The sequence below is a fragment of the Cryptotermes secundus genome, unplaced genomic scaffold, assembly GCF_002891405.2.
Source record: "Cryptotermes secundus unplaced genomic scaffold, Csec_1.0 scaffold285, whole genome shotgun sequence".
NCBI lineage: Eukaryota > Metazoa > Arthropoda > Insecta > Blattodea > Kalotermitidae > Cryptotermes > Cryptotermes secundus.
Window position 1 is genome coordinate 323,359 of NW_019744410.1, and position 26,128 is coordinate 349,486.

At 37.2% G+C, this 26,128-nt stretch overlaps 3 protein-coding genes across 3 annotated transcripts in view; 2 read left to right on the plus strand and 1 right to left on the minus strand.

Annotated features, from left to right (window-relative positions):
- LOC111874700 (bifunctional methylenetetrahydrofolate dehydrogenase/cyclohydrolase, mitochondrial) overlaps nt 1-5,499 on the plus strand; it is a 12,241-nt gene extending 6,742 nt beyond the window's left edge. The window contains exons 3-7 of the mRNA XM_023870421.2: nt 299-574; nt 1,305-1,397; nt 2,202-2,309; nt 2,479-2,604; nt 3,987-5,499. Of these exons, the coding sequence (XP_023726189.1) occupies nt 299-574; nt 1,305-1,397; nt 2,202-2,309; nt 2,479-2,604; nt 3,987-4,156 (773 nt within the window). The 3' untranslated portion in view covers nt 4,157-5,499. The remainder of the gene's footprint in view (nt 1-298; nt 575-1,304; nt 1,398-2,201; nt 2,310-2,478; nt 2,605-3,986) is intronic.
- Nucleotides 5,500-6,672: 1,173 nt separating this feature from the next.
- Nucleotides 6,673-12,646, minus strand: LOC111874690 (thioredoxin domain-containing protein 15). The gene is made up of 6 exons (XM_023870402.2): nt 12,424-12,646; nt 12,127-12,302; nt 11,221-11,451; nt 10,000-10,202; nt 8,961-9,091; nt 6,673-8,006 (listed from the first exon to the last, which is right to left on the minus strand). Exons 1-6 carry the CDS (start codon nt 12,461-12,463, stop codon nt 7,783-7,785), a joined length of 1,005 nt encoding a protein of 334 aa, XP_023726170.1. The 5' UTR covers nt 12,464-12,646; the 3' UTR covers nt 6,673-7,782.
- An 85-nt stretch (nt 12,647-12,731) lies between these two features.
- On the plus strand, nt 12,732-21,655 carry LOC111874691 (superoxide dismutase [Mn], mitochondrial). Its single transcript, XM_023870403.2, has 5 exons — nt 12,732-13,030; nt 15,311-15,507; nt 17,262-17,375; nt 18,467-18,646; nt 19,484-21,655. Exons 1-5 carry the CDS (start codon nt 12,993-12,995, stop codon nt 19,630-19,632), a joined length of 678 nt encoding a protein of 225 aa, XP_023726171.1. The 5' UTR covers nt 12,732-12,992; the 3' UTR covers nt 19,633-21,655.
- Nucleotides 21,656-26,128: the final 4,473 nt, after the last annotated feature.

The following is a 26,128-nucleotide window of genomic DNA, read 5'->3' on the forward strand; positions in this document are numbered from 1 at the left end:
AGCCTTACGCGCTGGCCGCCCTTTACCCCCAGGAAGATTCGTGGTACTCATTTCTATTAGAGACTGAGTCAACCCCAGGGCCATAGTGCGGCTGGAAGGATTAGGTCAATTGATGACCTCATCAGGACTTGAACCCCCGACCTTCCGGTTTGTAGCATAGTGCATGTAGCCTCAACCAACTACACTACCGCGTGCCCTGGAGAGACCCCTGTACTCATGATAAACAGAGAATATAAATATTAGCAAAATGATTTGAGTTAAGGCTGGCAGAGTTGTTAATCATGAATATCTGATGCAGGGATCGAGAGTAGGACACTTAAGATGCCACCAAACATAACGCACAATGAGCTGCTGGACCATATCCAGTTCCTGAATGGTGATTCCCATACTGATGGAATTCTGGTTCAGCTGCCACTTCCAAAACACATCACAGAGCGAGCTGTATGCAATGCCATAGCTCCTCATAAGGATGTTGATGGTTTCAATATTGTTAATGTGGGTCGATTCTGTCTAGACATGAAGACACTCATTCCATGCACGCCTTTAGGAGTTCAGGAGCTTATCAAGAGGACAGGTTTGTACATATATATAAATGGATACAGTAATTGTGTAAGTTATGATTACAGAAAATATTAAATATGTGTTGCAAAGTACTTTGTAAATTTTATATATGCATCTGTCAGTTGTATTGGTTCAGTAAGAAAGGGGTCCAGCTTAAGTATTTGAGTGCTGACAAATATATTTGGAAAATTGTCTTTTTGGCTATTAAATTCAGGATTTAAGCTTTAGAGTTTGCCGCCATGCCTTCTGTGCAATTTAAAGTATAGTTGTGCCTGTACTTGATTGATTAATCAATTAATTAAGCACTATGTTATGAACACATAGGGGAGCAGAGGTGTGGCTTCACCATTCTTGACCTCAGCACTGGCTGGAGGTGAGTGGTCAGCTTCACTGAGCTATCCAGGCTCAACTTCTGTACACTTTAATTGGCAAAAAAGTATTAAGGAGTGATTGTATTATATTTTATGCAGATCAGAAAGTGGAGTTTTTGTGTGAACAGGTGGATAGTAAAAAGTGACACTTTTCTTAAAACTGTAAACTCAGACTGACCAAACAACATTTGCGAACAGTACAGAATTAAGATTGTTTGCATATTAATTAACATTGCAGTACTTTTTAGTGAATCCAGCTGTCTTTTGTTACCTGTGCTCAGCCCCATGCAGTTCAGTAGTATCAAGACAATATGTTTCTGCTTATATTTTCATTTATTTCGCTGCAGCAGCTCTCAAATAATTTTTTTGTAGGTGTGGAAACATTTGGGAAGCATGCTGTAGTCTGTGGCAGATCGAAGAATGTTGGAATGCCAATTGCAATGTTGCTGCATGCTGATGGAATGGGTGAGTATAAACAAATGTATTTGTTGCCATGTGAATTCTCTTGTGTATGTATGTCTCCTAATTTGGATCAGGTGTAACGGTAATTGTCAAGAATGAATACTGTACTCAGGGAAACAACCATGTAGGGTTTTCTTTTTTCTGAGGGAGTTGATTTGGGCACTGGATTCCTCTTAAGTGGAGGAAACTTAACACTGAAACTCTCTTGGGCTCAATGAAATTGAACTTGAGGGAAAACATTAAATGGAGGAATGTGAAATTAAAGTTGCACTGTATGATCATATTTTTGCAATACAACTGGATTATTATGAGAATTGTTGGTTATCAGTAAGATTTTCCATTTATCAAACAGATATATTCTTGAAGAAAGCAGTCTTCTGGGATTTGGCACCACGTATTGTGGTGTTAACTGACGTTTTGGAGGAGACCGCTTGTACCGGTTCTCGCGGTCTCTTCACCTGCGGATTTCTTATATTATTCCTTCTACTCTGAAGATGGAGGCGATACGTTCCTCCAAAATGTCGGTTAACACCACATCTACATGGTGCCAAATCCCAGAAGACTGCTTTCTTCATGGTCACTGCCGTGAAAACCTTAAATCTTACAGATATATTCTTGCTATTTTGCCACTTATTTTAACATGCAAAAGCCTGGGATTCTAGGATTTGTCTGGGAGAACATAGCAGAACCCTGAATCACTACAGTCAGGATTTCTGATGATTTATGGGATGCTGCAAGTCTGGGAATAAAACTTCTTATCTGCTGTCAAAGTGATTTGTATAATATTTGATTGTATCCATGTTACAGGTGAGACATCTGCCATGGATACTACGACAACCATCTGCCATCGTTACACACCTCCAGATCAATTGGCTTTGCTCACACGGTCAGCTGATATCATTGTCACAGCAGCTGGTTAGTACAATTTGTTATCTGGTTGGAGTAGCTATTCATGTGTGTGCCTAATTAAATCAAAGACAGCGTTGAATTTAGGATAATTTCTTAAATTAGAAGCGTAAAGATGAACCAGACTTTCCTTATAGCTTTCGAAGTTTCTAAAATGTGGATGCTACCTCTGATTCAGGAGTGCCAAACCTGATCCGAGCCGACATGGTGAAACCTGGCGCATGCATAATTGATGTTGGTATCACCAGGATTCATGACAAGAAGACAGGAAAGTCTAAACTTGTTGGAGATGTGGACTTTGATGGTGAGTGCTCTATGTGATATTATTACCTAATAGTTATTTTTCACCGCTAACTTCCAGGGTAATTTAACTTTTTTTAATACCATGTATAAGCCAGGAACACATTGTTTTGGATGAAGGAACTTTGTTCACACAAGCAGAAATTGCTTTACAGGTTATAATGCTGTAGTATGAACTGCAGTGGTTAATGTAGCTCTGTATGTGATTTATATTATGGTTCTCAGGGTTATGACACGACATAGCCTGGTAAGTGGGTGCCAGCGTTTTAGAGGTACAGACTACCTCATCTATTCTGAAGATAGAGGAATAAGTTCCTCCAAAATTTTGGTATTCATCTACCAGAGTACATAGTGTCAGTTCAGAAGACCACAGTATGTAAATTCACTGCCATGGAAACCTCAGGTCTTTTATACGTATGTATGAGATATTTGAATGTGATCATAAATGTTGAATAGGAGATGGAACATTTATGGACTATTTAAAGTTTCTTCCCTCACATTCACTCACAAAGTACTGAGAAAATCCACAGAAAAACTTGTCAGATTTGTGGTTCTCTCAGCAGTGACCATGAGGAAAACTTTTCTTGGATGTTACACTGTGTAGTCTCATTGAAGTTTACCAGGGTTTTGGAGGAGCACCTGTAAATTCATGCCAGACTTGACATTGTCACTTCGAAAAAGAAAGTTATCTTGACAGAATACCTTAGTAGAAGTTAATACTAATTGGTATGCTTGCCCTTTGGCCATACCTTCATGCTCACAATTCATGTAGCATGTGAAGGTAATGCTCAGGCCTCGGCTCTTGACGAAGTGAGATAAGTGGTCAGGTTCTTACTCTGAATGTGTTTGCTCCCAAGGACACCTCACCCTACTGAATAGGCCCAGAGCTGTGAAATACTTCTATGTAATGTAGATTGGCAAACAAGTATGGTTGCATTTTAATTAATGGAAATAAGTATGAAGTTTTATTAATCATTTCAGTTTTTTTTTCTTCACTGCAACCAGTTTTATAATCTCACCTAATTTACATTGTAACTGATTAACTGTCATTGTGCAGTTTTCATATTATTTCAAAGCCTGAAGTAATAATGGATTAGGCAGTGATACAAATGGAACATATTTTCTTAGGCTTTCTGTTTTCGCGTCAGTTTCTAACTAAACCTTTTATTTGGTAATCAGAACTTTATTAAAAGTGTTATTGTTTTCTTATTTTGAAGTTACTATATTTCTGCACTACTGCATATTTTATACATATAAATTGTATTAAGACTCTTAATATGTATCCAGAAACCAAATGGCTACTTTCAGACTTTATAACCATGAAGTGTCATGCCTTCTTCTTTCTCACTGCGCATACATCTAACTAGAATCATTATGTGCCCTCAGCTGTGAGTGAGGTTGCTGGCTACATCACCCCTGTGCCAGGTGGAGTTGGTCCTATGACAGTCGCCATGCTTATGAAGAACACTCTGATAGCTGCCAAGAAATCCATAGTTTACAATGTTCTTGAGCCAGGAGCAGTTGTCCACAAGGAGGCTTCTCAACTCAGGCCATGAAATCATATCTATAAAGAATATTAGATTTTCTGGCTAAACATATGTCTTGCAATGCAGTGTTACACTTGCTCATTTTATGACCATCAGATAAAACTAGGCCATCCAGAACTCTTCTTCTAGCTGATATGGTATTACATGATACTGCAGCTGCACCAGACATTAGACTTTAATTGATATATTTTTCTTCATGTGTCTGTGATATTTTATTTATTTATTTGAAGTATTTTTGTGATTGTAAAACAGTGAGTTAGGGCATAATTTTGCTTGTCTGCTGTAAAACAGCAAATTCATCCACACAGGAGGCCATAGTATAGTATTATAAACATATTATGGTTAACTTTAATGCAATAGAACGAGATGTAAGGAAAGGAGAAACCCAACAGATTATATTAATTTTATTGTCCTACCTGCAGAAACTATTAAATGTGTGAAGGTGTTAGTCGTGATGAGTGGTTGGAAGGTTTTATAGTAGGAATTTAATGATGATGCATAGGAGAGTTTACCAGAGCTCTTAGCTATCAGTCACACATTTTTAACAATAATGTTTTATATAGGCTATGACTACTAATATATTTTCAAATATATTGGTACAAAAGTTTATATATATATATATGTACATACAAACATACTAGTTAATATGTTGTACTTTTATCACCACCTGTTTATATTGAAGTCTTTCATTTTCAGTTAATTTCAAACGTGTTGCCAGTCCTATACAATCCTGAAAGTCTTTAATTAATTCGAACCCTTATTAAGGTTTATGAATTACTGATAACAAATGGCTCATCTCGTGATCCAGATGGTCCAGTTAGAATGTAAGATTTGGCTGTGAAGATAAATTCTAGAATTGCCTCTGAAATATCAGCAGTCGTCTTGTGTTGTATAAGCTCTAAGAAGCAGCTGCACATGACACATAAGCGGAATTGCCCAACACTACAAACATACAACACATGGGCACATAAATGAGGATATACTTTGGAATTGTATTGATTGATGGAAGTGCAGACGTTTTCAGCAACAATTTTGGAAGCACCTGATGATCATATCGGTTGAAACGTAGGGCACCAATAATGTGAGAAAAATAATGTTAAAATTAAAAAAAAAAAAACATGAATTTTAAGATTTTAACACAAGTTTGCATATGAGATGGTGAATAAGGAGCAGATTGGTTCAGTTATGGCTGAAAAGTGCTCGTTATTTAAGTTTCTTCTATCATTACAAGATACCAAATTTATCCGAATATGAGATTATCCACATTCATATATCTTAAAGAAATATAACTGCTTCATGTAATCTTGTGGAATGTCACTGCCATCATCAGGGTCGAAGTATAAGCCAAGAAAGACACAAGCATGAAAGCAGATGACAAGCTGAGCGCTTGAAATGTAGGTTCACTTTCAGTGGGCTACACTGCATTATATTCCAGAAGATAACATTCTTCATAACCACTGCTGTAAGAATCTCAAATCCTAAATACTAATATTATTTTTCCAGTGGTGATGTCATTAACTCCTTGTGTCTGTCTTTATATGGCATGGTACATGGCCTAGAAAACTGTACTTAAATAATTGTAGTATTACAACTATTTAAAAAAAAACAGGCCAGAGTGTAGGGTTCTCAGTGTATTTCCCTTTCCTTACATTATTCTTGATCCCTCAGAAGACTTGTCTTTAATTTCTATGTCTAATGCAAGCAATTTGTATACTGTTGTTGTTTCATTTTCATAAAATAACTAAACTACACTACCTTCATTTCTGCAATATTTCCTTCAAGTATATTTGAAGAGACTAGTTAAAAGGTATATGATGAACTTTTTTTCTTTTATTGCTAGTGGGGTGGAACTAAATCCCTTGTACTAAGGCCACTTCTGGCCTATTGTACCAGCCCCAGATGATAGGTGAGGGTGATTGTGGAGCAATTGGTGGAATGAAGATTGGCAAGGGAAACCGAAGTACTCGGTGAAAACCTACTCCAGTGCCATTTTGTCCACCACAAATCCCACTTGACCAGACCCGGGCTGCCGCGGTGGGAAGCCAGCGACTAACCGCTTGAGCTATGGCGTGGCCCGTCTGATGAACTTAGAGACACACTGTTAATAGTCTTATGTTGCTTAAGAAAAATGGATTTTAAAGAACATCTACTTGTAAGCTGCCAGTGCTTGGTGAGCAGTGAAGAGAGAAGGTGCTGTGTGCACATTAAAATACATTCTAGGAAACATCAGCATGTCATACAATGCCTTTCAGTCAGTGTGTTTGAAATGGCTGATGCGCCACCCTGGCTTTCCAGGTCTTTATCTGACTGCCAAATCCAGTATAGTCTGCCAACTAGGGAGTGCAGCTCATGCGACGTCCAGCAATGAGTCCCAGTGAATCCACAGCCTGCATATCTGCAGTTGGCCACATGTATAGTGCTTCATTTCTATATTTGTATACAGATAATGGGGAGCCTTGAATGTGAAGGATAACACTGTCAATGTAAGGGTGGAATAATTTCAGAAAACTATTACCAGTGATAACTCAATGCAGAATTTTAGTGTAATATATTTACATATAAAATTCACTCAGAAGTATTTTACAGTGACATTACAGTAAAGAAAAAACGTCTCTGCATAAAATCTCATCCCATATAAGATACAAATTCACTTTGTATATACTTAAGGTTTTCCTTCATTGAGGGCTCAGTTTCTTTGGTTTGAGCTCAATTATCAAAGTGTTAAATTTTTATTTAAGGTATTTCTGTATTTTGGATGATTATTTTATGATGCTGTCAGTATGCAGAATTGAATGTTAGGATTACTGATAATTTGGAAAGAAATGCTTGTGGTCTAATTGATATATTATCGCAGAATTTGCATGTAAGGACTGAAAGAAACCATGAGAAACTTGTCATTATATTTAGTGTCCATCATTAAGCATAATGGACCAATACAGGTCTCAGTGCATGGGGAAACCCACCCTCTCCAATAACTAACTAGTGTCCATCATAATTTTTCCATAGAGGTCCACTGACCGAAGCTTTCTGCCACCAATCTTTCAAATTTCCTGCCACATTGTAATTGTATGCTGAATGTTCTATATTGTTGTGCCCTTTATGTTCTTTAACATCTTTTGTAGTAGTTCACATATAGGAACAACAGATGTGTGCAGTCTATGGACTCCCATTCCAAATGTTTTCTTAATTTTCACACAAATCCATAGCTGGTACAAGTGAGACCGGAAATAGAAAGGGTAGGAAATAGTTAAATTATTGGATATGATGAAGCGAAGACTAATGTCCATAACAAGGCCCAAACTTCATATACCAGGACCAGTTTCCTTATGGACGTGCATGCACATTTGCATGAAGCAAGTAATGAGTGGAATTTTCACACCCATTTTAAAACATGAAACCAATCTCAGTGCATAATGAATTACTAGCAATAGTAATTATTAACTGGAATCCATTATGCAACTTTGGATCACAGCATTTTCATACAAACCTAACAATTGTGTCTTATATCACAGTAGAGCATCAGATGCCTGAACTTGAGTGTGTTGGCTTATGAACTTCAACTAGGGAATCTTTTAGTTTCACTACAGATCTCAGCTCCTTTTGCATAATGCAGATCATCTGTGCTTCTTTGCTTCTTATTCCACATGTTCATGCTGAGCCTCTGCTTCCCTCCAAGTGTTCTGAATTGTCTCCACTATCCAGCGCCACCATGTGGATTTGCTGAAGAAATAAACTCCACAAACTAGTATGAAAATCCATGACAAGGCTAGACAGTAGTCAGTCTCTTTGATGGGGACACTTGGCACTGGCCCACCAAAATCTGCCGATGTCACAAACAGCTTGCCATGTGGCTCCATACCTGCACACGTTGAAATCGATTGGAGGTCATAACAAAAATAGCTTATTTATACTAGAGATCATGAAGTAGTTATGTCACAACTACAAATGAAAGCAGCTGAAATATTTAAAAATATGTTACATTAAAGCACTTGAATAAAGAGACAGTTGTTATCAGACTCCAGAGCGGCCTCCATAGTCTAGAGGTAATGTTCCCACCTCATGACTCGTAGTTTGCGGGTCCAAATACCTGGCAGAGGTCATCGAATTTTTAAGGGTGGAAAAATTCAGGGAACAAGTCCTCCGTGAGGGACTTTAAGCTGTGGGTCCTGTGTTGTAGCTTTACGGCACGTAAAAGAACCTCATATCTCCAAAGGAGGTCACTGATCCAAAATTACGGACGTTTCCCACCCAACACCAGTCTCTAATACCTCTGGTAGATGGAGGAAGCATTATAGATACCTCTCAGCTAGTAGAGCCGGTCTCGCTGGCTGGGCGGGACTGATGGTAAGCACCAGTATCGGTAGGATATAGAGACTGGTAGAAATCGTAGAGGGAAGCACAATGGACCAATACAGGTCTCAGTGCATGGGGAAATCCACCCTCTCCAATAACTAACTATCAGACTCCTGTCTTGCTGTCCATAGCTGATCACTTTACTGGGTTAGATTAATGAGGATAAAGAATTGTATGCCACCTACAAGACTACACTGGTTATATCCCAGAAAACCATAATGATTTGCTTAAATGATAAGTAGTAAGATACAATGTAAGAAAGGATAAAGTTACACCTTTCACACAGGAGATGTGGATGAAAAATTCATGTCATCACTAGATGATGATGTGTAGAGGAAAAATATAATGATGCACCTACCGGGAATTGAACCCTGGCTACTCAGTCTACAGCCTGTCACTTTACTGTCTGAGCTACTTGACACATGGACATAATATTATTGATAGGTGAAGCTTTGCATACCTGTATATTTTGTTATAAATCTACTGAACATCTCCAAGGTATATTCTGAGTCATTGAACTTGGCAGCTGGCCTTCCATTATGAAACAGCATCACAGTTGGGACTCCAACAATTCCGTACTGGGTGTTGAAACTGGAACAGTACGTAACTTGTCAGTGATCGTGTTATGTGATATGTCATTTGAGTACTATACAAGGAGCACAAACTAAAGTCATCTTTGCTGCTCCACTCTCCATGAAAATGAAAGCTTCTGATTAAAATTAATTCAAAATTATACTCCTGAAAATAGGGCCCAATCATGCATTTTGAATGATATATATAATGTCTATAGAAATTTTAAAAATTATTGTGATAGATGTTAGGTGGCTAGCTGGAAGACCAAGGAGGAGAAGGGAGGATAATACTGCAATAGCTACTACATGAAGGTTGTGAGGATGTGACCTGGAGCCAGTCAGTTTAAAATCATGTTGAATGGCATTGGTATTAGCAATGTTGAACCTTTGGGTTCTGGTACTGGTAAATTATTAATATGTTTGTTACAATAAAAAAAGATCTTTAATACAAAAAGTAATGTGATATAATGTAAATTAAATTAATAATTATACTTTTGAATGATATCCAAACAGGATTTTATCATCTATATGACTGTCTAAAGCCGGGTCCAGACTTGTTGCTTATCCTTGTATCGTATCTCCGTTGCGTATCGTCCGATGCAACGCAACAAAATTTTGCGTCCAGACTTGTTGCGTATCTCCACTCCACTCCATTCAGAGTATATAAACAGAGAATCACAAACAGAAGAACGCATACTGGTGATGACTACACTCCAACTGTCTGGAGCTGATAAGCAAAGCGCGATGCAGCCGCCTATACGTCCAGACTGGCACCACTGCAACCCGAGTCATCTCTTTGATGCGATGGGAAAAGACCGCCAAGCGAGCGAACAGCCCGTTGCATATCATTTTCCAACGGAAGGATGATACGGGGTACGCAACAAGTCTGGACCCGGCTTAATGAGCAACCTAAAAAAAATGCATTACCTATGATGTTTCATTGCATCAACAGCTGCCATTTTAATATCTGGAAATGCACGAGAGAGAGCATTGAAATGAGGTGCAGCCATACTGCTGAATGGGCAGTACCGGGCATAGAACAGGAGTGCAACACAGTCTGCTGTTGAATGTCGATTTGTTACATTTGGTTCATTTATCAGAAGATTCAGCAACCTTGTAGAGTTCACCAGCTGCAGATAACAAGAAACATGAATGTCATAATCATTTTAAATATTTTTTCGTCAGCAGAGAATGCCTGTGTAGTTCTGTAAGAAGAGCAAAATTATTTAATGTGTTGGATGGTGTGTGAAGTACTGTTTCTGAGCAAGGAGAATATCCTGATATGGGGAACAGAAGGAAATGGAAACTGTATCTTGGTACCTAGATCAGGAACATTGCCTTGCATGCTACAAACCACAATTATCATATCTTATATTTTAAATGTACAGAGCTCTGCAATGACCAATGTGTCAAACTCAGAGTAACATCTGAGCATACTCAATGCACTCTTTCCTCTAGATAAGCTAAGATTAAAGGACCTTCTGTTACTGTCAAAATGTAGTTGTAGCCTTTCTGTAGTTCAGAAAATTCTATTGTGAGAAAATGAATAAATAATATTCCCTGCAATGGAGCATAATCCAAGAAATTTAGCCAAACATTGTTATAAGCTTAACTAACCACCTCCATGGGGCTGAGTCCTTCAGAAGCTGCCACTCACTCAGCTATTCAAAAGATTTTCCCAACATTTTACTGAACCCAAAGGTTCATTACCATATTTACAAGAGCACTCCACTAGTCCCTATCCTGAGCCAGAACAATATTACTTATACAAAATATTATACAAATGTATACAGGAAAAGTTTTTTGAAAAAGTTGCACTAGTGATAGGAATTAGTAAAGTATTTGAAATTTAAATGTTCCATGAAAACAACTTCATGTATGTCCTAATTGTTATGTTAATGTGATAAGTGATATCAAATTTATATGCTATAAAATAAGGTAATTTTTATAACTGTACTATTGTCACACATTATAGGCTGACATCTACAGAAAACTTGTTATGGCAAGAGTTATGTCACCATTGTAAGATAGTGGTATTCCAGTACTCCACCTAAAAGACACAGTTCATAGTATCTCCTAACATTTTGCAGCACAGACATGAAATCTATCGAGTGTGCATATTCTAATTAATAAAATTAGCAAAGACACCTCTACAGGCTGGCCAACTGTCTCTCTCCCAGTAGTACAAGAAACAAGGGTGGATGTTGAATTTGATGCATCATCTGGCAAGTCTGTAGCATTGGCTGTGATGTTTCCACTTTCTTGCTGCACACCCTGTGCAGTGGTCAGGACCTCGATATCACCAAGGGTACCAACATCTTCAGTAATCACTTCCAAACTTTCCTTAGCAATATCAGCTTGTTCTTCCTCAAACTGCTTCTGTAAGAACAAGTTCGGACCATTATTTCAGATGCCTGGTCATTAAGTGAAGTAGTGCAAATGGATATTAACTGACTCCCTGGCACCTGAACCTGAAGATTAACCACTGATAAAACAGAAGCCTACTGTCTGCTTTTATCTGTGATTTAGTAGCAAAGGGGACTAGAATTACACAAAAAGAACATACACTTTAGAGAACACTGAAACTATATGACATTTTTAGGATGTGTGTGGATTATTTAACATATCTTATCAATAATGTACTTCCACAAAACGTGCCCCAATATGCAACTCGACAACACCTTGAGTAAAAATAATTCACTGAAAGGTGTAGTCCATTAGTATGTCACAATGATTTTGTGTTACTTCTAAAGATTTCTTCCTTACATGCAGAACAGAATACAATTTAATTACATTCCATAGATCCTTCATAGGCTTAAGCTAAGGATATAGAATATGCCATAATGCAAATACAATACTTGTTGCCAATATAAATATAAATACAAAGTTGTAACATCTAGTTACATTTACAGAATTACATGATAAACAATTATATGAAAGAATCTTCACGATTCTGTTAAACAGTTAGAACTTCATATGAGGAATGGGGTTATAATTTAACGTGTAAACATTTCTATTTCTGAAATAGTTTAGTGGCACTTAAATGATACTTACGTGCAGTTCATCGATAAATTTGTTCACAGAAGTAACTTCCACATCGGCAGACCTTATATGAGAATTTATTTCATTAGAAATTTCATCACTGGTGATTTCATTGTTAAGTGCGGCAATTTCTTCTTTAACGACGTTTTCGTTCACGTACAGTTCATGACAAGTCGTACCGTATATTGCTGAAAAAAATAAATATAATAATTTGACAGTACGTGCCCAGTACGATACCAAGGAACGAATTTCAACCATAATATTCACAAAATTACTTAACCTAAAATTCATATACTTTACGTTTCTTACCCACTATTAAAAATAATATATATACATTCTTGGCCACCATAATTTTTTTTTGAGAAACAGACAAAAACAAGAAGAATAATTTAGCATTGGGTCATCATTTATCTCTATGTTCAGTGACAAAAATATTTTCACAATCCCAAGCTCAATATAACGCTTCCTAAATCAGCGTCCCATTTCAAAACATTGCTACCAATAACGGCCTTCTGCATCATTTTGCTAACCCATGTGAGCATGTGAATGGGTGGGGAGAGGGTAAGTTTGAGTAGCAGGCAACCTCGTTACCGCTCGTTACCGTCCCTGGAGCAGGAGCAACAGGAACAACAGGAACGATCAGGATCAGGAAGATCGAGAACGCTACGTCACTAACTCATGACATTGCAATACATCTATGGTCATTAAAAGCTGAATAGAAGCAAGAGACAGTGAAATTTAAACCATACTGATGATCAACTGTAATCTTTGATTCAAATTTTCTGCTACAAGTCCGTAACAATTACTTTCTAGGTTATATCGTTCAAAGTCGTCAAAGTAGTTTGTTATAAAATTGCACAATAGTTACATTGATCGGAATGATTTCGTACAGGCGAGGATTGTTATCACTTATCAGGTATTTTATTTTACTAGTTATGCATAGTTCCAGACATGTTCTGTTGTCCATCATTACGCCGGTAATCTCTCACGAGCCAAATTAAAATTGGGTTTGTTTTAAGGGCATTTACAGTGGAAGTACAGTGACTATAAACGTATGTGTGTGGAACCGGTTTCTAGTCAGGTTGAGGTTCTCACAGCGCCTGTAATGAAGAGTTCTGTCTTCTGGGATGTACACGGCGTTATATCCTAGTACAGAGAACTATTCAGTTTCGAGTACAATGCACGTGAAAATCTGTGGCAAACACTTTTCTCTTACAGATATGTAGATGGGTAGATACACGCCCTAGATTCTAGAAAGCAAATGTAGTTAAAAAGTACAATATATCACATATGGTATCTAAAAATACAATACAGTTGCAGTTATTCAGTGTTTTTTAAAGGCAACTAATCTACTGGTCTGGTTCACTGATCATTATGCGCAGTATTCAACACACCAAGTAGTTTTAAGATTGGGGGTTTTCATGGGAGTGATCAGACTGTGGTATTCTGTGTTGTGATATGAAGTAGTCTTGTATATTGATGTTTTGGAGGCACAAATTGCCTCCATCTTCATTGTTGAAGTGTGTATTTCGAGGAATTGGCTTATTTATATAGTCAGGTTGCAAGGAAGCTAATTACAGACTCAAGGGATGGCAAGGAAGTAGCTCCATCCTGGCCAGTGGAAGCAATTGGTATGAAAGTTGCCCTTTAAGAGACATGCTGAGTTTTCCATCGCAGGTGGATATGGAAATTTAATGGTGGTCTTTTTCAGGGAACACATATTTAGGAAGAAAAGTATAATTGTGACAAAAGATGGAAACCTACATATATAACTGAACCAATTCCTCAACCTACACATTTCAACCCTGAGGCTGGAGGTAGCACATTACCTTGAAACAATAAAATCTAGCTATGAAATTACATAGCAGCAGGTAGTAGTATTTTGGAACCTAAGGATGAAGAATTTTAATCATTTGTGGTGATAAGTCATCCTGAATGTACCTACATTGGCATTATAACACAGACATTGATAGGTTCGCTACTATAGTGACATTTGTGGAGGCCAGGGAACAGCGTAAGATTTTGAACTCATATCCTCTCATATACTCAACATTAACTGTAAAGACTTCAGAAGTTAAGTGTTTGTTGTTGGGTAATGCTGCTAGATACAGAGTTGAACATGGCATAATTGGGAAATATTTTTTTTGTTTTAGTTTCATTTTATCTATTTATATTTCATCTTAATGGTTGAGATTAATTTGATATATTGACAGAATTAATAACATTTAGATTTAAAGTTTGGTTGTGTGAAGATAGAAAGGGATCTCTTAGTTTTGAGACCTGGACATGGATGAGCCCTCCCATGCAATAGAACCACATCTGGATACCCTGAATGAACAAGCATTGACTGAATATGACTGAATGAACAAGCATTCAAATGTAACTGGAATGCAGGGAATGGAATATTAAGATCAGTAGACAGAAGCATAGCTTTGGCAGGTTTGATATTTTTTAAGATTTGAAAGTGCACATTTATCTGGAACTAATGAATGAAAGAGAGGTAGGTGTGATCTCTGTGTTTTCAAGCCGTACCATAGCACCATTTCGGTGACTCAGTCAAAATTATGACAAGGCTAAGAGCTAAGTGTTGGTATAAATAGGGTTGTTGCTAATTTCTCTGATGATTGTGATAACATGCTGTATAGTGTGGAACTGTTTCATGATATAGTGACAACATATACCTGTTAATATGTACTTAGGTTTATTAAACCAAGGGTAACTGTTCTGATCTACTTTATCATGTTAATTGTCAATGAATTTTGGTCATATTCGAGGTTCCTAATCCTAACATACCACTTCACCTTAACTAATACAACTGGGCACTATATTTTAAAGACAGTACCTCTACTGTATACGAGTATATATCTTGTGCTCAGTATTTCTAAGGTACGTTATTTGAATGCCAGTTGAAACTATTCTCCTTGCTGAGGTTTATTTTTCTTTAATTTTTTAAGGCAAGCAGCATGTTTCAGATATCTGTGACTATGTTACCTGTCCTATTTTCTTCTGCACAGCCATCTACACATATCTTACTCCACAAGACATAAACTGTGAAATCAAATACATAGGCATTCAGTCATCCAAGCGCTGATAGGTGTAATTGGATGGTAGTGAGCTCTTCATATTTAGATTGGTTAGAGAGAGAGAGAGTCCTGAGAAAGATTATTCTGTACTGTATGATTAAATTGCTTTGTAGGTGTAATCATCCCAGAATTCTGTGCAATGGAGGTCAGCACCAGAAGCATACACTTCCTGATCTGCCATATGATTATAATGCGCTGGAACCAATTATTAGTGCTGAGATCATGAAGCTCCATCACTCAAAACATCATGCTGCTTATGTGAACAACCTCAATATTGCAGAGGAGAAGTTGAAGGAAGCACAAGCAAAGAGTAAGTGGGATTTACTTAGTTTAAAGTTTTAATCATTGAAAGATTGCTTGTGTAGTTTTGTGTGCTGTGTTTTCTTTGAGTGTGGTGTGTTATTTTGTGTGTTGTATCGTATTGGCCCCACATTTGCCTCCGCACAATCAGTGGCACATCTAGCAAAGTCGGAAGGATATGTTCCAGGAACACCTTGTAAAAGGGCCCATTGAGTTGCGGTGGTAGGAGGAAAGGCCCAATCAAGTGATCGCCAATGATGCCCGCCCAGACATTGACAGAAAATTGCGCCTGGTGGTAACCAACTACAGTAATGTTGGTGTTTTCGTCAGTCCAAACGTGGCTGTTTCAACAGTTGCATCAGCCATCCCTTGTAAACTGCACTCCGTCTGTGAAGAACACGTGATTCAGGAAGTTGGGCTGATGTAAACACTGGTTCAGTATCCACTGACAAAATTGAACTAATTGTATAAAGTCAGCTGGACCTATGTCGTGTACTCACGTTGGATGATACAGATAAAGTTGCTGGTTGTGCAGGATCTTCCAGACACTTGATTTTGATGTCTCCACAATCTTGGCAATGACACGAGTGCTGGTTGATGGCTGTTCCTCTATGCAATGCAGTTTGACATTGAGGCGCCAAGTTTAAATGAAATTATTTTAAATGCCGCCCTAGCGCTGCTGTTTTACATTTGCGGACATGGGTTCCTATTTCAGAGTTATTCTATAGGGAACCCTCAGTACACTCCTGAAGTATGGCACCAAACTTCTGGGACATTCTGTATGTTTTCTTTTACTAGCCATTGAGATATTTCCTAATTATGCAGTTAGATGTTTCATTTTAATTTGAAATTCTTTCTCCTTTATAGAAGGAATACAGTGAACCATCATCTACAGTTTTTTTTTTTTAGAAACATTGAATTTGAATATTAAACTGAAGAAAATCGAGAAAACTTTTAAGTCAGCGAATGTTAAGTGAGGGTTCCTTTGTATATGCCAGACAGCAGTGTTAGCCATAATTCTGAGATATTTGTCAAAATCTAAATATCCTGGAAAATAAGTTTACAATTATGATGTGACTTGTTCAAGTGTTACTGTTGTAGCAGTTATGAATGCCAACTAAAATGAATGAATGCTTTTCTTTGTTTAAAATTGCATTTTATTTTCTGTCAAATTTCTCGAGTAAAGAAAGCTCGTCAGTGTTAAAGAACTGTATGTATTGGGTGGATTGTTTCCATGAATGACACATGATATATTTTCCTATGCAGCAGAACTTTTCTATCCATTATAATAAAAGAATAACTTTCTGGTAATGCAGACAATGTAATTGCTTAAAAATTTAGGTTCGTATGCTGAATAATTTCATACTGTTAATCTAATGGTATTCTCACCTTGTAAAAATCACTTTCATTGCTTCATGTTATTTCCATGAAAAGCAGTATCAGATGCTTGTTCATATGAGAGCAGTGTGGAATGGAGTCTGTCCCAACAGGCAGATTTTAATATTAGTGTTAGACATTCATATTGTTAAATGTTTGATGTGTGCATGCATGCACGCTCCAACACACACACACATGCACACATGTAGAGGAAATGGGTATGTTTACATATGAAATTATATTTCTCAAGAATAAGATATCAGTAAGGACAGATGAATCAGACATACCATAATCCTCTAAATGTTTGTAGCCACAAGTAGGGCCTGATTACGAAGCTTAGTAACCATTTGGAAGTTTACCGGTCATGGAACATTTAAATTGTTACAGACTGTGTAAGCACGATCATCAGCCTGGGCCCTGCACTGAAGTTCAATGGTGGAGGCCACATCAACCACACAATCTTCTGGCAAAACCTGTCTCCTACTGGAGGAAGCCCATCAAGTCAGTTTTTGGGTTCTTTGTCGAGCTGACAAGGGAGTATTTTTTTTATTGCTAGTGGGGTCGGACTAAGTCCCTTGTACTGCGGTCACTTCTGGCCTATTGTACCAGCCCCAGATGATAGGTGAGAGTGATTGTGGAGCAATTGGTGGAATGAAGATTGGCAGGGGAAACCGAAGTACTCGGAGAAAACCTGCCCCAGTGCCACTTTGTCCACCACAAATCCCACTTGACCAGACCTGGGATCGAACCCGGGCCGCTGCGGTGGGAAGCCAGCTACTAACCGCTTGATCTATGGCGCAGCCACAAGGGAGTAACTTTCATTTTAGGATAATGAGGTCCTGACAAAATTACTATAGTGTGCAGTAACTTAGTTCTGCACACTAAAATGAATGATTATATCTTAAAATTTAATTTTACAAACCAAGTATGTTGGCACAGTGTTAACATGCCTGGCTGCATTTTGTAATAACTTAGTTTTAATTCTTGTCAGCGGCATCAGCTGTCCTGATAGTCCCCCCCCCAAGCGGTCCCTGAAGGTGAGTGTCAGGGTGAAACGTGGAAGCAGGTTTTTCAGTTTTCTGTTTGACTACTATACATGCATAATTATTCATTAATCTAATCTTAGTTCATGTATGGAATCATTAAATTTACAAATCAGAATTTATCATCACTTTGCAGGTATTCCTTTTCATATTTTGAAGAAACTTTGGAACGAATATTTGTATGTCTAATGTACACGTAGTAAGACTCAAGATTTGAAGACATATATTGTAGTGTTCTGGGTTAAAGGCATTGGTCAAGTAGATGAGTACTTGGCTACCAGACTGGACATTGTCATAAATCAGATGGCCACAGTATGAATACAGTAAGATTTATCCTCCTACATCTGATAGCAAAATCTCAGCTCATTCTGACAGAAGGTGCAGTAATATTTAGCAATCGTAGGTGTGCTATTTGGCGTGTACATGTATGAAGTTGCCAGCAGCTTACCAGATGCATTCATGTCCTACTAGATGTTGACGTTTACTAATTGAACATAATATAGGAGAAAGTTATGGCACAAAAACTGTACGTTTAACATTGTTTGACAGGTGAATTGGAAGAGGCTATTAAAAAGGATTTTGGCTCACTTGACAACTTGAAAGCACAGCTGTCAGCAGTATCTGTTGGAGTGCAGGGATCTGGTTGGGGTTGGTTGGGCTACAACAAACAGACAAAGCGACTTCAGTTAGCATCCTGTGCAAATCAGGACCCATTGGAAGCAACAACAGGTTAGTTTCACCAAGAATTTTGTAAAGTACCTACTAACATTATTGCAGACTTATTGGGTTAGCACTTCATATCATAAGTATGTAAACATCAGCACAGTAATCACACTTGGTTTGGAAATTAAATATTAAAGTATGTTTGGAGATGTTTTGGTGAGGTTTTCTATTGATAAATTTACTTTATGCTCATTGGTGGAAATATATGGGCTTTTTAAGTTTCTGAATTCTGACAGATTTTTATGAAACTTGACAAATGAGTATGTGAATGGTATAAGTTTATTGAATTCAATTGAAATGAATTAGTCGATCAAAGGCCGCGCAATAGCTCAAGCGGTTAGTCGCTGGCTTCCCACTGTGACGGCCCGGATTTGATCCTGGGTCTGGTCAAGTGGGATTTGTGGTGGACAAAGCGGCACTGGGGCGGGTTTTTCTCCGAGTACTTCGGTTTCCCCAGCCAGTCTTCATTCCACCAAATTCTCCATCATCATAATCACCAGGGGCAGGCTACAATAGGCCAATCAGTGGCTGCCATGCCAAGTGAACCCATTTGGGCTCCACCCCCCCACTAAGCGAATTTAAAAATATTTTTAGTCGATCAGCAAAAAAATATTTCTTTTCATTATCAATGGAACATATATGTTAATTATTTTAAAGATCATATAGGAACAGTGAAAAACTGTCTGTTAATTGACTAAAACCTGTTCATTGATATTGTTTATTGTGTGATTAGGGAACATAGTATGAGATGTGGAGTGCATGAAAGTTTTCATTATCTTTTATTTTGAACCATTGCTTTCTCTCTCTCTCTTTTTATGTAACTTTTTTTTCCTGTCATTGCAGGTCTTGTACCTCTCTTTGGCATTGACGTTTGGGAACATGCATACTATTTGCAGTATAAAAATGTGCGACCTGATTACGTGAAGGCAATTTTCGATGTTGTTAATTGGAAGGATGTTTCAGAGAGGTTTGCCAAAGCAAAGTCTGGATAAGATGGTTGCTCATTATATCTGCGTTCCTGATGGATTTATCCTATGGATAGTTATATGCTTTCTAGTAACTTTATGGTAAAGGAAAGTAATTGACATACTTGTGTCACAGATTAAGCCATTGTTCTGTTTTTCTGTATATGCTCTTGTAAACTACTTTCCTAATGTGCTGTGTAGTGCCTTCCTTAATGTGACACCTTTAATTTCATTTCAGATGAAATAATGGTTTCTGGTAGTATCAATATTTTCTTATTCTAAATATGAAAACATACTCATGACATTGAAAGCACAGAAGAATATCAGATATTTAACTGCTGTTTAATTACATTTTGTTTCACTTTTTGAATTAGAGTGCTCTACTTGCCTCTTCTGTAATATTACAAAGACTGTCACAGGATTTTAGTAATTTGATACAATACCATATTGAAAGTATTTTGGTATTGGTATAAAAAAAATAATATTGTCTTATCATTTCTATTGATTCTCTGTCCATTTCTGTATGACATTCAGGGATTAGAGACCCAGTCTTTCTTGCCTGTTTCTGATGTAACGCGTCAGACTTTTTATATATAATCACATTTCTTTTAAATCTAGCACATTTTAAGATTTGCCTTGATCAGTGAAATATCTTATACAATTATGTGTGATACCAGTGTGGAAATTCATGTTAATAGCCATTCCTGTCTACCATAATCGTGTTAATTCATGGACAGAGAATTTTCATATATCATGTAAAATGAGGAAAGGTGAAGTTATTCATAAAGAACATACTGTCATGCTATATAGAGATGCAAAGTTCTGATGCATGAAAATGCATGGAGCTTTACCTCCATTCCTCTATGAAGTGTGTGGTTCTAGTCACAAGAATAACTTCATAACAAAGAAAGCTGAAATTATTTGTGATAAAATCAGTGAATATAACATTATATTTATAATATTATGTGGCAAGACATTATTATTTTTTCTATCAAAACCATGTATGAAGGCAGCACTGTAAACTTACCTTTGAAATAATATATGTTAAATCTAGTGAATGTAATGATATTGAAAAACATTGGTGTCTCTAGTTCATGCCCAGGTTGATGTTGTCTCTGGTCCCTTGAATATTAAAACATATACAAAAATGGATGTATACAACTTTTTAGTTGCAGTTTTTATTACAGTACTGTAAACATTTCAAGCAATATACAGGTTTATGAACTGTTCCACCTTTTTCTACTAATGAGTAGTGGCTATGGAATTTGAGTATGAGCATATTGTCTACCTCATCATATTGAATTAAAATTCTGTGAAGATTGTAAGGATATTTTCCAGAAATGTTTCCTGTAGGAGAAGAGAACCAGTTACATAGAAACATTTCCTGCATGAAGTATTAAGATATCTCTGCCAAGGGATCAGAATGCTGCTAATTGCTATGGTGTAGCAATAGGAATTTTAACATGTGTGGTTTAATAATTTCTCTTCTATTCGTTGCAAAAGGTAATTGTCACTTAAGGCTGTGCAATTTGTATGTGGGTTGAGGATGCTGCTGTATGACAGAAATCATCGACGTCTTTCACTTAAATACTATATGAGTTCATGGCAGCTGCACCACATTACAAGTCAGTATATATCTGAAAAAATGTCAAAATTGTATCTATGCTCATGGGGAGTGACTTCAAATTAAATTTGTATTGAATTTAATTGTAAATTGTGATATGTTCATATGGTTTTAGAAGACAGAATTTGCATGTTATTGTACTGTAAGGCTTTAGTATGCATTCTGACTTGATGTAAAATTGTAACATCTGTTTTTTTGGAAAAGTTCATATGTGTTTATACACTGAGGAAAACTTGCCAAATGACTGCAGTACCCAGAAACATAATTGAAAAATATAGGTCTGTATAACACTATGTTGTAAGCATGCCCCAGTGTGTGATTATCTCAGAGCTGCTAGCAACACCATTCTGTTGAATTCTTTTTAAATCAGAGGTGTTTTGACAAGTGTACTTTAGGATTACATATATTATTTGGCCATATATTGCATTTTGATTAACTTATTTTTGTTCTTTCCCCTCCTATAGATAAAACTAAGCTTCATTTCAGAGATACATGCATCCATCTTCAGGATTGACTGAAGATTAAGGCAGCACATTCCTCCAAAATATTGGTACACATCTACTAGATTACTGGACTACCAGTCACATTCTAGAAGGCCGTAATCTTAACTGTTACCACTGTGAGAACCTCAAATCTCACATGATTTAGAGTCATTTCCACCCTGTTGTTATTACTGTAATTCTCTGTTAGAAAGCTTAACAGAGCAAGGAAGCAAAAACATTGCCTGAACATAAACGTTTTCACAAGTTTTTTTTATTGCTAGTGGGGTGGGACTAAGTCCGACTTCTGGCCTATTTTCACAGGTTACTGTATTATTATAATAAACAGTAATTTAGGAAGGCTCATAATGATCTCCGTTAAGGTACTATACTCAGCTTTGCTAAGTGGGTCTACAGAATTCCAAGGAAAGGCCAATATCAAGTTTGAGGATGAAACTGGGGAGCACTTAGCACACTATCTAGAGTGTGGGATGACTGGTAATGAAATATTGAAATGTTATTTAATTCATGGAACGTTAACAAGGAGGAGGAACCTGTTGAGCATACATGGAAGGAAATGATGAGATATGGTCACGAATATGAGTAAGATGGAGTGTAATGTGTGGAGAAAAGCTCTAGTCTTGCGTGATGAACATTACAGGAATAGGATTTTACACCATTGTTTTCCGGCAGTATGACTTTTCCATCTGTTCATATACGATAGCACTGACCATAATGATGTTTATGTATTCTAAATTCTTCGTTCATAGGAATGTCTCATTGTTTAAATATATTTAACCAGATTCCAGGAGTACGTTAAACTCCTACCAATTCTTACAAAATAATCGACTCCAAATATACTACCTCCATGGTTTAGCTCAGCTGGTTTGGGTGCCTCAATGGCGTCAATGTTGTCGTATCTGTCGGGTATTCCTTTTTGTTTTCTGCAGTAGTTATGATAGGAAATAGTAATTTACTTTAATAGAAGTGAAGTTTATCATTCAAAGACTTCTCTTCTGTAGCAGGTAGTACTCTATATTATCTCTGTTTTCTTATTCGTTGTTAAATGTTGGACTTGTATGGCGTTATTAGAAGAGATTGTATTTCCTATTCATGAAACGAATATAACTTGTTTTATTTGGCCTTATGAAGGCGGCATATTTTATTGCCATACTATTAAATTGCAAATTTTCCCTTTGAAATGTACCAAGATCTGGTTTCATATATTTTATATTTGTTTAAATAACAGTAACTGGCTCCCATACAGAAAATTTTTTTTACTTTACTCACTTTTTTTTTTTTTTTGGAATTAAACGAAGTTTACCCCTGACAGAAGGTTACAGTATTGTAAAGCCTATGTGGGTAAGTAAGTCTTTCCTAGCTGAGTTGTCCATGATAATTTTCGTGGGATATTTTGTAAAATAATGCCCATGTTTCATTAACAGTTGAGTTTGCTTCTTGAGTGATCCTGACTGTAATTTTGCGGTGGATTGTTATTCAGTTGAAATATACAAAGTATTAGTCATCTTTCTATTAATTGGCTCTCCTTCTTTAAGAAAAATGCCAGCTTGAGAAGTCATTCTGCAGGCCCCAACCTTTTCATATCTGAACACTGAATCTAATTGATGGAATTTTACAAAATTTGATATGAACGTTATGGCATTGGAGACCAGTCTATAACCTTGCAATTCTCAGTTTCCTGCAATCTGTGATATGGAAGATCAAAATTTTTGAGGTGGGAGTGATGACTGGCAACGTTATGCTCCTAATAGGATCCAGAAAGGATGTATATGGGCTCTGACAAGGGGAGGCAGTCAGACATCTGCCCTGCTTTTAAATTTTGAAAGATAAAATCTCTAAAAGAAGGAAACATACCAAGAATTACAATTATTATTAAACATGGCACCATCTGCACTCCTATATAGAGATAAAAGTTGTGGGCATTGTGTAAAGACATTCTAAACAGTGCAAAGTAACTTTGTAAGAAAATTTTCTGGATCCCTCCACAGCCATGGAAAAAACCATATGGCATTTGTGTGTGACATTAGATCTTTAACTTTCCTCAAGGTTAATTCATATTTATATACTGTAGAGTAACTCTACTGGAGATATGTGAAAGTTTTGATTCAACCTATAGTTTGACCATGATAATTAATTGGCCATCAGAACTAAGACCATGAAATTTCATATGAAGATGGGCCATAAACATTTCTACAAAGCATATATAACATATTGTTTATAAGACAGAGATAAAAAATGTGGCGATAATGTGAATACTCATTATATGCCACAAATTTAATGCAGAATCTTAGTAATAAAATAGGAATAAAGTTTTTGTAAATATGATACTGCCTGAGATTTTCAATAATTAAAATTCATACCCAACTTCACTTTCATTTCAGCTATAAGGTGAAAATACAAACATCTTGAATTTTCAGCGTGAGGTAAGTGGTTAATATGTATATGTAAAGTTTCTTTTTAAGTAAAAGAGAAACTAAAGTGGTCTATGAATTATTATTCTGTTATTCCTGCTCTCCTAAACCTTCTTTGTATGAAAATGAATGTGTAATGGGAATGTCATCCCTGCTTATCCATTTGCAATTTTTGTCTCAAAATCTTACTCACAGAGTTTTATAAAATTTAATACTGGAGTCTACACGAAAAATTGTCAGTAAGTTTTGGTTCATATTAGTTCTGTATGAAAATCCTCTAACTTTAATCCCTCTTGCTCATAAATCCATGTGTCTTTTAAAGCATATACTCAACTTTGAACAGAAACTTTCATATTTCAATCCGGATTAACTGTAACTGGATTAGCGAGGGTTAACTGTACTCAGAAGGTATAGTGATGTTGTGACATCCCTGTTGATGGAATCTTCAGATTGATACCAGCTATCCAGAAGCGGTGTTATCACCTAAGCAAACAATAAGTAATCACATGCGGATAGGTCCAAACAGTAAGGAATGTTTGACAGCACCTTCCAACACCAGCTTTGCAGCAAGCTTTTAAATGGCAAGTGTGTGCTGTATTGTGCTGGAGGATAATGATACCACATTGCAGCTCTTCTGGTTATAGCTGACACAGGGAGGCTGGAACTTATTGTATACAACTCTTACATAATATTTGTTATTTCTTGTGGTATCAGGCACAGGCCTGTAATTGGTGAAGAACTCAGCATGTATTACTTTCAGAGTAACCTGACTGTAGTGCAGTCACTTTAGGAAATGCCAACTAGCACTTTATTGATTCAGTTCAAAGCTAGATGCACCCATGACTCATCTAAGTCTACTTTATAAATCTGATTAAGAAACGTATCTCTCTCCCTTAACAGCATTGCAAATGAGTGGTGGAGAGAAACCATGCATGGGACCATGATAATTATTCAACACACGAGGATTACACTTTTCACTAATGATCTTCTACCACAGAGACTTACTAAGGATATGAAACAAACTTAGTAATCAGTTTAGGGGCCGCGCCATAGCTCACGTGGTTAGTCACTGGCTTCCCACCGCGGTGGCCTGGGTTCGATCATGGGTCTGGTCAAGTGGGATTTGTGGTGGACAATGTGGCGCTGGGGTGGGTTTTCTCCAAGTACTTCGGTTTCCCCTGCCAATCTTCATTCCACCAAATCCTCCATCATCATAATCACCTGGGGCAGGTACAGTAGGCCAATTAGTGGCTGAGTGGACCCAGGTGGACTCCACCGCCCCTACTAAATGAATTTAGTAATCAGTTTCCCACTTGCTCTGCATTTGGTATGCGTGAAACTATGCATGTCCATTTGAATACTATATGTCTATGCTTCACATTTGCTATGTCAATTGTTGCCACAACACAATGGGGTGTCATCTACTCAGTCTTCTGCCCCACACTGACGGCATTCACCCACCATTGAATAGTTTTGTACAATAGGGCATGAGTCCCTGAGCTTTTATAGAACTGATTGTGAGACTTACATTGAGTTTTTCTTAACAGCAATTGGAACCACATGACTTCTCACAACTCTGTGCTTGAAACTGGCACTCTTTCTTGGCCTGTAGATCAACACTGGACATTCATAAGTAGCATGTTGCCTGGCTCATATGTTCAGTACATACTAATGCCGCATCTAAAAGAAATTCATTTGCACAAATCTGCACATACCATACAGGAATCTTCTGAAATGCCTCCTCATAGGTTTGTATCAATAATAAATTAACATGCAGGCTAATGTGTCATGTAAAGTGACAGAGTGCGTTTCGGGTACAGGGGTTGGAGAAAATAATGGAACGCTACAGATACTGTACTCATTTCTTTATTAATGGACCACCTTTTGCCTTTAATACAGCTGCAGTCCTTCTTGGAATGGGCTTGTACAGGTTTTGAACAGTCTCTAATGAAATTTTATACCATTCTGCTTGAAGAACATCTTCAAGT

Coding starts and splice junctions, on each gene's coding strand:
- LOC111874690 (XM_023870402.2), bottom strand. CDS start 12,463: ATGGTGGCCAAGAATGTATATATATTATTTTTAATAGTGG. Junction 11,452..12,126: donor AATTTATCGATGAACTGCAC/GTAAGTATCATT, acceptor TTGTTCTTACAG/AAGCAGTTTGAGGAAGAACA. Junction 9,092..9,999: donor GATGCAATGAAACATCATAG/GTAATGCATTTT, acceptor GTACTGTTCCAG/TTTCAACACCCAGTACGGAA.
- LOC111874691 (XM_023870403.2), top strand. CDS start 12,993: ATGATTTCGTACAGGCGAGGATTGTTATCACTTATCAG. Junction 15,508..17,261: donor GAAGGAAGCACAAGCAAAGA/GTAAGTGGGATT, acceptor AAATTGTTACAG/ACTGTGTAAGCACGATCATC. Junction 17,376..18,466: donor TACTGGAGGAAGCCCATCAA/GTCAGTTTTTGG, acceptor ATTGTTTGACAG/GTGAATTGGAAGAGGCTATT.